This window comes from Lissotriton vulgaris, chromosome 1_1, assembly GCF_964263255.1.
Source record: "Lissotriton vulgaris chromosome 1_1, aLisVul1.2, whole genome shotgun sequence".
Classification (NCBI taxonomy): Eukaryota; Metazoa; Chordata; class Amphibia; order Caudata; family Salamandridae; genus Lissotriton; species Lissotriton vulgaris.
In genome coordinates, this window is record NC_141685.1 from 876,618,207 (window position 1) to 876,633,837 (window position 15,631).

At 48.2% G+C, this 15,631-nt stretch overlaps 1 protein-coding gene across 3 annotated transcripts in view; it reads right to left on the reverse strand.

Moving 5' to 3' along the window:
• The window catches only part of XPNPEP3 (X-prolyl aminopeptidase 3), a 200,326-nt gene extending 186,790 nt beyond the window's left edge, over positions 1-13,536 (reverse strand). For 2 of the 3 annotated variants that reach the window (XM_086958338.1, XM_086958319.1), the window contains exon 1: positions 13,399-13,536. In XM_086958338.1, the coding sequence (XP_086814464.1) occupies positions 13,399-13,480 (82 nt within the window). In that variant the 5' untranslated portion in view covers positions 13,481-13,536. The remainder of the gene's footprint in view (positions 1-13,398) is intronic. The other variant, XM_086958329.1, reaches the window with a different exon arrangement.
• Positions 13,537-15,631: the final 2,095 nt, after the last annotated feature.

Below are 15,631 nucleotides of genomic sequence, written 5' to 3' on the forward strand. Positions count from 1 at the left end.
AAACACAAAGCCCATTGGAACAAAGGCATAGGGTATCTTCAGAAACTAACAACTCCAGTCTTCTTGATGGCATCCTTGACTGGCTTCTCTCACCTTTCCTCAGTATTTTACCTTTCCTACCCCATCTTGACCCGCGTATTAATCTCACAGAAACTGTATTATCAGTGCAGTGAAATATTGATATTGGCATGTGACATTTATTAAAGGGCCATTAATGTCTCCTTGTCTAGTAAACCCTAGTTAACTAATCTTCATTAACCTCTGTTCCCCTTTATTAATGCCTTGTGGTGTAACTGAACCATTCATCTGCATTTGTACCCCATTTTTCATTCTTAATGAACCCCATTAATGTTCCCTGGAGATGGTACCACTTTATTAGAGCTGACCAAATTACTAATGCCACCTGATATTTTATTACAACCACATCAATGCATATGAAGTGTTATGTTACAATGATTTGTTTCACTTCAATAATGGCGCTTGTTTTCACTTGTTCGTTTATGAATGCACACCGGTGCTCAAATCACTGTAATAATTGCCCCCGGTGCACTTATTTATAAATGTACTATCATTTTAGGATATTATGGAATAAGTTATATCAGTAGTCAAGTAGCGCACAAATGGAAACCATTATATGTAAATGTGGCGGTCATGCGTTAAGTTTTAATATGCTATATTAGTTCATTTGTCTTACATTATAATATGGTATGACTCTTATTTTTAGGTTGAAGCTGCGCTGTCTGGTTTGCTGAAGACATCCTGAGGAAACTCAGAATGCTTCACTTGAAAAGCATACCGCCCACTGCTTACCATTGGCTTTGTGGTTAGTAACTCACATGTTCTGGTTTTCTATTTGCTGGGTTATTTTGTTTTCTACTGTCCAGGGTGAGTTCGACCCTTCCAAGGAGCAAAGCATTTTCACACCAACTCCCCATGTATTTTTCGATGAGTGCTACTTTCTGTAAACAGGCCTGGAAATCTTGCTTTTATCTCATCACATTTGCTGTGCATTCAAAGACCACGATCAAATGTCAGGCTCTGTCTTCCAAGAGAGCTTGGTGTTTACTTTTTTGTTTTTTCTCTGAATTCAAAGTGAGAAGATTTAAGTAACAATCTTACTGGATACTGTGTGTAGCAAAGGTTTTTCTTTCTAGCACATAACATTTAAACACACTGTGCAAGTATTTCAGAATTAGGAAAAGAAATGAAGCACAGTTTATGTTAATTCTGAAGTGTGTTGGAAACAAATACTTTAATAGGATTCCAACAAATCATTACGCTAAGTGGTGCCATTTCCACACATTATCACTTGTGTGCTGTATAGTTTTATATGTAAAACTGTATGTCTGTGCAAATGTAATGGTCATTTCAATTGAAAATGTATTGTCTGTAATGGGAGTGTGCTACCTCACCATGCATAATCCACTCTACTCTGCATCACTCCACAGCACTCTACTTCACACTGCAGTCTTCGCCACTGCCCTCTACACAACTCCAGTATAGACCACTCCAATTTGCTCAGCACAACTCCACTCTAAGCCACTTTGCACTCTATGCCATTGCACTCTATGCCAATGCACTTTACTCTTACTCTGTAACACTCAACTCTGTGCCCCTGCGCTCTTCGCCACTCTAATCTACTCAGTACCACTCCACATCCCTCTACTCCAGAGGTATTCAAACTTTTCCAGGTTGAGCCCCCCCAGCTGAATTCTCCCAGATGTTGGGCCCCCCCACCACCCGACCGAAACCTCGGGAATCCGGCACACCACATGATCGACTGCAACGCGCATACCACGGGCCATATCCGGCAAACAATGCTCAACACAAGAGTGCCTAGCAAACTGCAGGCCTGTGAGTGGGTGTGGCGAAACGACAGAGGCGTACCACACAGCTCAAAACACAATCCTCCAAGGAAAAGGAAGTCATCACAACCCTCCCCATCCATCATGTACACCTTGTCATCCACCAACTCCCCCACCATTCACTCCGTCCCTCCATCTGTGCCCCATCCACATCCAAACCCCTTCAACCACTTGCAAACCCATCCACCATCCATCCCTCCATCCATCATCTCACCCAACCATCCCTCCATCCACCCCTCACCCATCCATCCATCATCCATCCATCCATCCCTTCACCCAATCCATCCCCTCACCAATCCATCCACTCTTCCACCCACCCATCCACCCACTCATCCATCCAACCACTCACCCCTTCACCCAAGCTATCCTCCCACTCATCCATCCACTCCTCCATTCATCTATCCACTCTTCCACCCATCCATCCACTCCTCCACCCATCCATCCGCTCACTCATCCATCCAACAACCCACCCTCTCACCCATCCAGCCATCCCCCACCCACTCATCCATCCACCCAGTCACTCATCCGTCCACCCACTCATCCATCCACCCACCCATCCATCCCTCCCGCTCTCCACCCTCCCCCCACTCATGCATGCACTCTCTGACCCATCCATCTCCATGCTCCTCTCCTCACCCATCCATGCACCCACCTGCCCATCCACTCTACCAATCATTCATCCATGTCCTCACTCATCCATCCATGTACTTAATGTATGCATCTATGCAAAGTAAAGACAATGAAGGGCTCATTAAGTGTAAACTGGAGACAGATGAAAGCGGTTATAAATTCCCTCATTTAAACATTTTAACATTTTTACTGGAAGCTTGTGAGAAATTGATTGTGTTGCAGGGTGACAGCGCCTAACTAAGGAAAAACACTCCCACTTAATGCCTGAAAGGCACTTCAGAATTGTATGAGTAACACCAGAGGAGACGGCACAAATATGGCAACCAAATATAATGAATGCACACAAATGTCCCTAGATGCCCTTTCAAAATATCCTCCGGTGGCAGATATAATACAGCCCCCCAGAAACTAATCTGACAGTGTGCTCAGGTGCAGTGGACCATCCAAGTGTCCTGCCTGAAGCGGCGGGGTGCAGAGTCGGGGGTCTCTCAATGTTTTATTCCACGGCTCCCCCTCCACCCCCCCCCTCCTTTGCTTTACAAGTGTGAGTTCACACAGCGCTCTGCCCACCCATCCTCCCAGAGAGCCACACACTGCAGCCGGGACTGCTCCTCCGATGCAGGGGCCTTTTGTTTTTGTGTTTGAAGAAACACACAAATAAAAGGCTCCTGCATCCGAGGAGCAGGCGCGCCAGTGTAGGGGTGGTAAACAGATAGCAGGGCCGCCGAAGTGCGTATATTTTTAGGATGACGCGCACAGTCAGTGTTTTATTTTTGTCATAAATTAAACCGAGAAAACTAACACAGATGGGTCTTGGTTTAGAACTTTGCAAACAGTTTAATACCCGTGGGCCTTTAATGCCTGCAAGGCAAAGGATGGGCTGGTGGCTCGGAGATTTCGCGAGTTGAATTGTAAACTTGGCATTCAAAGTGAAAGTGTGCATCGAGGGCACAGCACAACAAGGCTTACAAGCCCTTACTTACGGAGTTCTTTCTGAAGAGGGTTCAACGAGGCGAGGCACGGCACGGGGAGGCGGACAGGAACAACGCTACTGAAACGCTCAGTGCTGAGCAGAGTAATGGGAAGACTATGCATCAAATCGCACATAGACGCGTGCGTACGTACACACGTAGGGCAGTGCGCTTTGGGCCAAACTATTTGGCCAAACCATTTTTGAAGTGCCATTTCAACCCCCAGCCCCCCTCTGCAAGTTTCTGCAGCTCCAATTTCCCACAATGGTGAATGGCGGCGCGGCGCCCCGGGCTTCTCATCGTGGCGCACTGGGGTGCCGCGGCGCACAGTTTGGGAAGCACTGACCCATACAAAGGGAAGATCGGAGTGGAGCGCGCGCCCCCCTGGGATGGTGCCGCGCGCCCCACAGTTTGAAGAACCCTGCTCTACTCTACACAATTACACTCTATGCCACTGTACTCTACACCATTGCACTCTAACCTGGACCACTCCACTCAACTCTGAAACAACTTATGCTATGCCACTACACTGTACATTACTCTACTCCATAATGCACCACTGTACTCTAAACCACTGCACTTTACACCAATGCACTGTAAAGTCACTGCTCTCTATGCTACCGCACTCTACTCTGCACCACTGTACTCAATGACACACTACTCTGCAACACTGCACGCTCCGCCTCTGAACTCTACTCTGCAAAACTGCCCTCTATGCAACTGCACTCTGCATCACTCCACTGTACTCTACTGCACTCTAAGCCACTCCACTCTGCACCACTCTACGCCACTGCTCTCTCTGCCACTCTACTCTAAACCAGTGCTCTCTATGCCAATGCACTTTATGTCACAGCACGTTATGCCACTGTACTTTACATCACAGCACTCTACAACACTCTACTCTGCAACATTGCCCTCTACGGCACTCTACTCTGCACCACTGCACTCTATACCACTCTACTCTGCACCACTCCACTCTGTACCACTGCACATTACTATGTACCACTCTAATCTATGCCATTACATTCTATGACGCTGCATTGTACACTGCTGAATATTATGCAGCTGCACTATACGTCACTATATTCTGCAACACTCAACGCCAGTGCACTTTACGCCACTCCACACCACTGCACTCTACACTGTGCCAATGCACACTACTCTGCACCACTGCACTCTACTCAGGACCATTCTATTACAGTGTACGCCAATCCACTCTGTCGTACTATATTCTACTCTGCACCACTCTACGCTAATACATTCTGTGCTACTCTACACCCCTGCACTGACACTCTTCTTTGCACCACTGCATTCTACTATGCAACAATCTAACGTATACCACTGTGTTCTACAACAATGCATTGTACGCTGCTGAATTCTATGCCATTGCACTCTGCAAAACTCAACACCGATGCACTCTGTACCAGTCAACTCTACTCTATTTCATTGGACTGTACACAACTCCACTCTACACCGCTCCAATACACGACACTCTACTCCACTCTCCTCTATGCCATTAACTATTAACCCTGCTGAACAGAAGGATACCTGCCAACTTGAAGAGCAATCTCACCGTGAGGAGGGGCGGAGCCTCGTGCCAAGAAGTACCTATAAGGCACTTTTAAACCGCACCACCAACCCCCTCTTTCCAAAAAAAGAAAAGAAAAAGATTGCGGAGGCTGGTGCCAATGTCTTGGGGAGTGGTGTGGAGTGCAAAAAAACGATGGATTTAGGCCCAGATCTCTGTACTGGGGTGAATGTATGACATTGTTCTGCATTCTGTCCATCATCTGTGGTTTTTGCAACTGTCACCCCGAGTGGGATGGGTATGCTCAGACGTGAGTCCCATGCACTCCACACAACTGGATTCAAGCAAGCCGGACTGAAGACGGCTGGAATGCCAGAAACCGGTTCTCTGAAGCTTGTTTCCGGGCCAGGGAAGGCATGGCTTGGTAGTTCGGGCTGGACTGTTCCCATGAGGCACAGTGTCAGACTGATTTGCATATGGCCATGTCTGAACTGGGGTGGTGTGGAGTGCAAAAAAATGGATTTAGGCCCAGATCTCTGTACTGGGGTGAATGTATGACATTGTTCTGCATTCTGTCCATCAACTGTGGTTTTTGCAATTGTCACCCCGAGTGGGATGGGTATGCTCAGAAGTGAGTCCCATGCACTCCACACCACTGGATCCAAGCAAGCCGGGCTGAAGACGGCTGGAATGCCAGAAACCGGTTCTCGGAAGCCTGTTTCCGGTCCAGGGAAGGCATGGCTTGGCAGTTCGGGCTGGACTGTTCCCATGAGGCACAGGGTCAGACTGATTTGCATATGGCCATGTCTGAACTGGGGTGGTGTGGAGTGCAAAAAAAACAATGGATTTAGGCCCAGATCTCTGTACTGGGGTGAATGTATGCCATTGTTCTGCATTCTGTCCATCAACTGTGGTTTTTGCAATTGGCACCCCGAGTGGGATGGGTATGCTCAGACGTGAGTCCGATGCACTCCACACCACTGGATTCAAGCAAGCTGGGCTGAAGACGGCTGGAATGCCAGAAACCGGTTCTCTGAAGCTTGTTTCCGGTCCAGGGAAGGCATGGCTTGGCAGTTCGGGCTGGACTGTTCCCATGAGGCACAGGGTCAGACTGATTTGCATATGGCCATGTCTGAACTGGGGTGGAATGGAGTGCAAAAAAACGATGGATTTAGGCCCAGATCTCTGTACTGGGGTGAATGTATGACATTGTTCTGCATTCTGTCCATCAACTGTGGTTTTTGCAATTGTCACCCCGAGTGGGATGGGTATGCTCAGACGTGAGTCCCATGCACTCCACACCACTGGATTCAAGCAAGCCGGGCTGAAGACGGCTAGAATGCCAAAAAACGGTTCTCTGAAGCTTGTTTCCGGTCCAGGGAAGGCATGGCTTGGCAGTTCGGACTGGACTGTTCCCATGAGGCACAGGGTCAGACTGATTTGCATATGGCCATGTAGGCCCAGATCTCTGTACTGGGGTGAATTTATGACATTGTTCTGCATTCTGTCCATCAACTGTGGTTTTTGCAAATGTCTTGGGGAGTAGTCACACCACTTAATGGACGTCTGCAGTTCAAAGCCTCGGAAAGCGAGCTGAAAAAACATTATTTAAAGTGTTTTTAATCAGCTCGTTTTCCCTGCCACTGTGTGATATTGGGTCCTCCCCGGGAGACCGTGTGATGAGGGCCGATATTTGGTGTCACACTCTGGCGCTGTGCGAGTTGGCTGGTATGTCAGCAGCCACGCTGGTGTACAACATTGTTAAAACAGATTGGCAAAGCCAATAGCTCTTGCGTAGACACAGGACTCGAGTCGGGGTACCACGCAGGTGGACGGCGTCCCCCCACTTATTTTACCAGGGGGATGCCGTCCCCCCTGACAAACAGCTGGACTTCACTCTTTGGCCTCTCTGGGACGAGGAGCTCGGCACCTTCTGTGACGTCACTTCCTGTCGTGATGTCACTTCCAGTGACAGCATTCCCCAATTCTTTTTAGGTCTCGCCTGAGCCAATGCGCTTGCACATTGCTCCGGCGAGATTATAGTAAGCGGTCCGAAAAGTCTACCAAAGCGGCGGATTAGACACAGTTCATGAGAGACAGGCGCGTGCACAACGCCAGCCACATCACACACCACCATTTGTCTGTGCCTCGCATCAAACTTCAAAGGCTGCCTCCCCCTCCCCATCAGACTTCAAAGGTTGCGCTCCCACTCCCCCCGCAACAGCAATGCCGAGAGCTTGCTCTCCCGTGTGCTTGCATCTTCCTTCCTTGTTTATGTTTGTATCTCGACTCCTCCTCAGCTAGCATTATGACCAATCGGTATCTAGGTAGTCTGGTATTGGATGCTTATTAAAAACGTTTTCTTAGGCAGGTGTTTCGGTGATATTATGTAGTAAGTCTATTTTGCGATGGATTTTTATTTCTTCGTCAAGTTTCACTTAAATAGGAAAATGCCTTGAATCTTGTTAACGACGTTGGCCATTTCACGCTTATTTATTTTAAAGGGTTGGCTTGCACCACAATTACATTCAATTTACTACCTTTGCGGTAAGTTATGCCTTGTCATTTATTTATTAATTGTATGTCATTTTAAAGATTTCATTGGCCCGTGACCTGCTTGCCAGTAAGGAGGGTCTTTCGCTCAAAATCCGTTTGTTATACTGCTGCGCGCGCTCCACTGCAGTCAGTGGTGAAGCCCTAAGACACATCACAGGCTGGAAACTTCTATCCGAGGGCTGGGACAACAAAGTCTCATCTATGGCAAGTTCTAGCTGACGCCTTCAAATTCATGGTCCCGCTCTAGTTTGGATCGAGCTAATGAGGAGGCAGTTGATGGGGCGTTCGAGGCGTGTGAGTGTCTGCTTTCAAATGGAACGTGTGCTGCGCAGTATTCTTTGTAGCAGCGTGGAGCGTGCACAAACTAAGGAATTCCTTGGATTGTTTGTTTGCAGACAGGAGAGGATGCTGCACAAAACAATGGCCAGATTCTTATCCAGTTACATTTCATGTTGCCCGGGCCAGGAAGGAAGCTGGTTTTGTTCGAAAAGTTACAAAGAGAATACCTAGCTGGATTATGGAGCTGGGCTGGTCATCGGTTGATTTCTGTAGAAAGGCCCTTTGTGAGCCTCTCACTGAGGTTAAAACCTACTGCTCTCTGAACAGTCACCGTAGCCATATTTCTCTATACTTGAGTTTAAAACTTTGATCTCATTGCGCGTTCTGAGCGTTTATAGTAATGTGCTCTAGAAAGGTATCTTCTGAAATTACGCCTCAGGCAATTTTGTTTCTCAAATTGTAAGCTAAACGTTTGTTTACAACTGCAGATTCTTATTCCCCCTTTAAAGTTGAAATGATTGAGTCCTATTTCTGTTTTGTCCAGATCTCCCAGGCTCCCACATCTCCAGTGTGGCATATTTTAAGAAGGATTTACTGAAAGTGATTTGTGCGTTTTGTCTGTGTGAACATCCATTGATTCTAAAAGGGTGGCCGCCTTTCCATCATTACTTTGCATGTCATGTCTTGCACGCATCAGAATTTGACTCGCTACGAGTCGCTCGGGGCCTTTTCAGACCTTCCGTCTGTAACATGCTCCTTCTAAATTAAACGCGGAGTTATGTCCTCTGCAAGAAAATGCCCATGACCATGTAAGAATTTCAATTCCTATAGAGTCATTTTACAGGAATATTTTTTTTTGGAGTACGGATATCTGCTCTTTTGAAACTCCTATTCCAAGCATGATGCGAAGCTTTCACAAAACCGTAAACAGATCCCTACAGTTTTTCAACCCTACTGTATCTTGGTCCATTATCTGCTTTTGTAAAATAATGTACTATTCTTTTCTTTTTGCTACGGTATTACTTATAATATTCACGTTGCAGGATCATTTAAGTGATAGGATTATTTTATTTTATTTTCAGGTTGTGCAAAGAACTAATTCTTACATCAAAGTGCTTTCATTGCAGATTCCATACAGTTTTACGAATTTCATTTGCTTCATGCTGGGGTGTACCAAGGATGTTGGAGTGGCATGAGGAGTAGAGTCTGTTTAACTGCTGGTGACTTCGGGCCCACCGTTATATTTGAGGTTTTTTTGTTTTTGGTTGAGATTTCTGATGTACATTTTAATTATTTAAAAAGTTTTATATAGCGCTGGCTAGACCTGGAGGTATCAGAGCGCTTTACATGAGTATCAGACCATAGTTGCTGGTTACATCATTACAAAGGTTGTCCATTCCTATTTTTTAATGTTAATAAGATTCTGCAAACATTCTCAGTCCTAGTCCCCTCAAGAGTGGCATGACCTTGGCATTAAAAATATATTGGCATTCTTTGTATGTTTTTGAAAACTGGACAGTTTTTTCTCTTTGTGTAAATAGTACAGATAGAACACTTTTGCTTAGAAAAAGAATTTGAGAAATTGAGAGCCCACCTCTATAGAGTTCGAGCTGTACCTAACTCATGAGGCTCTATGCCACAATGTTTTTTCAAATTTTATTGGGAAGATGATTTCTCACCAGGGTGGGAATGCCATTTTGGCCTGTGGTTTAGACTGATTTGCATATGTTTAGTCAATATCTGTAATCATGTAAGTGAGCTAAAGAAGTATTGGCAAAGCGTTTTTAGGTCTCGCCTACTATATCCGAGATTATAGGAAGCGGTCCAAAAAGTCAACCATCGCGTACAGTTCGTGTGAGGCAGGCATGTGCACATCATCGCCAGCCACATCCCACACCATGCCTTGGCATCAGACTTCAAAGGAAGCCGCTTGCACACCACCATTTGTCTGTGCCTCGGCAACAGACTTCAAAGGAATCCGCTCCCAAATCGCTCCCCCCCCCCATCAGACTTCAAAGGAATGAGCTCCCGCTCCCCCGCCCCCCCACCACAGCCATGTAGAGAGCTTGTTTTCAGAAGGGTTTCACCTAACAAAGGAGAGGTCGGGGGTAGAGTTACAGACCCGTTAGCTGCTGGAAGCGAACAGCATCAAGCAAGCCAGTTAGGGAGTCGTGTTCACTCATGTCATTATGTTGGCAGTTCCAGTTGGCGTGGTCATTATTACCCGTCACACACAGCTCATAACATCTACACAGATTTAAAAGGCTTCCCGTCCCGCACGCACGCACGCACTCACTCCGGGCTTTTTTTTTTTAACAATTAACTTGTTTGGCTAAGAGGCTTACACGCATACTTTCGACCCTTCCCGGCAGCTCAACACACAATCTGCCCCTGCTCCACAGCCTCTCCTCCCTCCTCCGCTGCTCCCCCTAACGCACACACAGCTCACACCACTTCGCCAAAACTCCCAGACCCCCTTCCCTGCAGCTCAACACACAATCTGCCCCTGCTCCACAGCCTCTCGTCCCTCCTCCGCTGCTACCCCCTAACGCACACACAGCTCACACCACTTCGCCACACCTCACAGACCCCCTTCCCTGCAGCTTGACACACAATCTGCCCCTGCTCCACAGCCTCTCCTCCCTCCTCGGCTGCTCCCCCCTAATGCACACACAGATCACACCACTTCGCCACACCTCACAGACCCCCTTCCCTGCAGCTCAACACACAATCTGCCCCTGATCCACAGCCTCTTGTCCCTCCTCCGCTGCTCCCCCCTAACGCACACACAGCTCATAACAACTACACACATTTAAAAGGCTTCCCGTCCCGCACGTACTCCTTCCCGGTCTTTTTCTTACAATTAACTTGTTTGGCTAAGAGGCTTACACACATACTTTCGACCCTTCCCTGCAGCTCAACACACAATCTGCCCCTGCTCCACAGCCTCTAGTCTCTCCTCCTGTGCTCCCCCTAACGCGCACACAGCTCACACCACTTCGCCACACCTCACAGACCCCCTTCCCTGCAGCTCAACACACAATATGCCTCTGCTCCACAGCCTCTCGTCCCTCCTCCGCTGCTCCCCCTAACGCACACACAGCTCACACCACGTCGCCACACCTCACCGACCCCCTTACACACAGCTCACACCACTTTGCCACACCTCACAGACCCCCTTCCCTGCAGCTCAACACACACACACTCCCGAGTTTTTTTTTTTTACAATTAACTTGTTTGGCTAAGAGGCTTACACGCATACTTTCGACCCTTCCCTGCAGCTCAACACACAATCTGCCCCTGCTCCAGTCTCTCCTCCGCCCTAATGCGCACACAGCTAACACCACTTCGCCACACCTCACAGACCTCCTTTTCTGCAGCTCAATACACAATCTGCCCCTGCTCCACAGCCTCTCGTCCCTCTTCCGCTGCTACCCCCTAACGCACACACAGCTCACACCACTTCGCCACACCTCACAGTCCCCCTTCCCTGCAGCTCAACACACAATCTGCCCCTGCTCCACAGCCTCTCCTCCTTTCACCGCTGCTGCACGCCTCACACTGCTGCACGCCTCACACTGCTGCACGCCTCACGCTGCAGCACACCTCACGCTGCAGCACGCCACAAACTGCAGCACGCCACACACTGCAGCACGCCACACACGGCTGCACGCCACACACGGCTGCACGCCACACACTGCAGCACGCCACACACTGCTGCACGCCACACACTGCTGCGCGCCACACTGCTGCGCGCCACACACTGCTGCCCGCCACACACTGCTGCCCGCCACACGCTGCTGCGCGCCACACACTGCTGCGCGCCACACACTGCTGCGCGCCACACACTGCTGCGCGCCACACACTGCTGAATTACTCACACGCCACACACTGCTGAATTACTCACACTGCTGCACTGCCGCACGCCTCGCACTGCTGCACGCCTCATACAGCTGCACGCCTCATACGGCTGCACGCCTCACACTGCTGCACGCCTCACACTGCTGCACGCCACACACTGCTGCGCGCCACACACTGCTGCGCGCCACACACTGCTGCATTACTCACACTGCTGCACTGCCGCACGCCTCGCACTGCTGCACGCCTCATACAGCTGCACGCCTCATACGGCTGCACGCCTCATACGGCTGAACGCCTCACACTGCTGCACGCCTCACACTGCTGCACGCCTCACACTGCTGCACGCCTCACACTGCTGCACGCCACACACTGCTGCACGCCACACACTGCTGCACGCCACACACTGCTGCACGCCACACACTGCTGCACGCCACACAACACCACCACATCATTCTAGGACACCACCAGATCACTCTAGGACACCACTCAGGGGCACCACCACATCACTCCAGGCCACCACCACATCACTCAGGGACACCACCACATCATCACTCAGCACCACAACAGCACTGTCCTTGCTTGCTACCAACAAGCATTGCCATAGCCAATAGGACTCGCATTAGGAAAGTGTAAGCTATTGGCTTTGTGAATAACAATGCTATTAATTTATATATTTGCAAAGCCAACACATATTAAAAAAAATTGTCATTTACAATACCAATAGCTCACACTTTCCTAATGCGAGACCTATTGCATTGCAAATGCTTGTTTTCTGACTTGTGCCCTGCGTAGACAAGACCTATTGGCTTTGTCAATGCTTATATTTACTGTATTTCTCCCATGGTAAATACTACTGCGGGCACCTGGTCTGACCACTTGTTGCAGATCCTCACCGTTGTGCCAGATTATCTGCCCATTCACTCAACGCCATCTGAGACCCCTTAACTTCCCTAGCTCATCTCTTTCCTTCGTCCACCTCGTACTTTGTTCTTATTGTCTCCCACATTCTCAACATTAAGCCCTACCACCTCTTTCCTACTGAAACCCTCATTCATCCCTCTGTTTCTCCATCACTCACTCTGCATCCTTTCGCCGCAGTCCCAATTCTTACGTACTACTCAGACTCTCAATTACCCAAACCCACAATTCATCCCCTCTTCGTTTCAATCTGATCGTCCCCGATTCCTTCACAAACTATCCCATACCTCCTATTTCCCCTAAACAACATCCTTGACACTCTCGCCTTCCTTTCCAAATTCTGCTCACTCCTACGGCTAACTTCTCCCTCACCCAATTTCATTACGCCTTTTATGTTACGTCTTTCAAAGGTCTCGCAACGACTATGGCAGACACTGCTTGCATTGTAACACCGCAGTAACCATAGATCTGCAGTTAAGAAGCTCACGCTGACCTCTCCAGACCTTCGTCCCTTGGTAGCTTTATCACCAAATCACCCATCCATACCAAATGTGGTTCGAGGAGGAAATCTACCCTTGGTTGAGGACCTACGCTAGATGAGCAACTGAGCTCTCTCGGGCCAAGATATCAGTGAAAGGTGAGTTATATTAATACACAGATATATAATTTAACGACTTTCCTTAACACTTTATTAATGCCCCTTAACGTTCATGCCGTTTATTAACGACTTCTGTTGTAATATTAACGTCCCAGCCACCCTTCCCGTGGCATTGCCATGTACATGAAGTACCTCCTGGCCCCCGAAGGTCCCTGGGGGCGGTGAGCAAAGTCCTGCACCCCCAGCACCTCCATTGGATCCGAGCCACAGTCATTTGTAAGCAGTCTCTTCAGAGTGGAACACATGCAGCCTTCGAGATAGAAAAGGGACTATTGCTGTCTTAATAACCCGCGGCCGCCATGTTAGAACTGGATGATTTGCGTTGATTGGAACAACATACGGCCTGAGATGTAGAAATGAGACTATGTTGCTGTCTAATAACCTAACCCGGGGCTGCCATTTTAGAACTGGATAGTTGTCTTTGCTAGAAAAGTGGCACCATTTTAAAACAGGGCAGCTTTAGTGACGAGGTATCGCCATCTTAGAGGAGCATGAGCTCTAAATTGTATTAATTGTTTTCCCCCGCGCGAAGGGCATTTTGTATGAGGGGCACCGCTATTGTAGAAGAGGAAAGTCTTTGCTTGTGTAAGCAATCTTAAGTTCCTAATGCTTTTGTCATTTTCGGAATGTCTTATTCTGTAAGGGGGAGGGGGGCGGAACTGGGCGCTCCTTGTTGGTCTAAAGAACTAACACTAGAGAACAGTGGAAACTGCCATCTCGCAGCAGGTTGTGAAGAATAATACATGGTAACATTTTAGAACAGCAAAGTGGGAAATTTATAAGAAAATAAAAACTGTTTTATTAACCCCATTGACTTCTTGACGTAGAGGCAATTGCAGGTGCCAGGCAGCTAAATTAAAGCCATTTTAGCTTCATAAATCAGTAGAATATCATTTCTTTCGCGTCTAATGGCAGTGGCACGTAAGCCTCCATTCATTTGTCAAGGCAAGGGGCAGACTGAGGTTGCCACATTTCCCAGAGAAAAATACCAGCGATCTGTTCACGCTTTTTGATTTTATGTCAAGAAATGGAGGCTCCTATCATGTCTTCTTTCTTGCCATTCATTAACTTGTCAATGTGTTTTTTAGCCATGTTGTGCAACTTTTGTACGAGGGGATTAGTATACTGATTTGAGAACCATGTGCAGCAACCAGTTAAGCCATAACTGCCAAGTTTCCCGGGTCCATGCGTAAATTGCTGCTCCAATCTAGTTTTTTTTAACTTTACATCTTGTGACTTGTAGTCCTGTTTTATAATGGAATAAAGAAGGCAAGTCATATAATTCACATTTTAAAACCTGGACTAGACTAGCACACCATACATGGACCTGGGAAACTTGGCAGGGCTTGTAGTGTCTCACACACAAAGAATTCAGGCAGACACAGGGAGTATAATGATGGACCTTCTTTATTTCAGCGTCCTTCTCCTTCGAATCCTAACGGATAACTGACCAGCTGCCCCTTGGGCTCCCAGCTCCTCCCTTTCCGCCCGCCCTTGTCCCTCATGCGGGCTGGTCCTAGTGCCTGACCAGTTTGGTCACCGGGCACTCTCACTGCTTGGCCATCTACATCATTACATCTCCCCCCTCTGTGAATAAATGAAAAGAAAACAAAAAAGGGACACCACTGCAAACAGCAAATTGTTATTTCTTTAGAATTGTTCAATGAAGCGATACGGTTTCGTGATCACACGCCTGGGGCGTGGCTGGAGGTTGGCATTGTCACTCTCGGTCTCATCGACAATCTCTGTCGGTAACTGACTGTCAGTTGGCAGTGTCTCTGGGTCTCTTGGCTCCAGTTTCGGTTCAGTCAGTAGCTCTTTGACCTTTGGTCCGCACTTCTTGAAGTACGTCACGTTCCGGGTAAGTCTCTTCCCGTCAGCTTCTGCAGTGATCATAGTTCCTTTTTGTTGTATTACTTTAAGTGGAACCTCAGGATATTGGCAATCAGTCTTTCTGTGCTGCTCTTGTCGTGCCAGCACCCAGTCTCCTTCTTGGATTTGAGAGGTCGTAGCATGGCGCCGTTCATCAGCGTAGTCTTTCATTCTTTCCTTCTTCATCTTGTCTCTGGCCGCGATCTCCTCGTGATCAGAGTCAGAGTCCAGTTCGTGCGCGGCCATGCTCATCATTGGTATCCTGGTGCGCACTGGGCGTCCTAGCATGAGAGTGGCAGGACATTTGCCTGTGGTGGAATGAGGCGTGTTTCGGTATGCCCGCAACACCTCGTCGAGTGCTGTCTGAAGGCTCTTTCCGGTGAGTTCTGCTTGCTGGATGGTCTTTTTGATCGTGGCCATGAAGCGTTCGATCATTCCGTTGGCTTGTGGCCATAGTGGTGTGATCTTGCGGTGTGTGAAGTTGAGGTGCTGG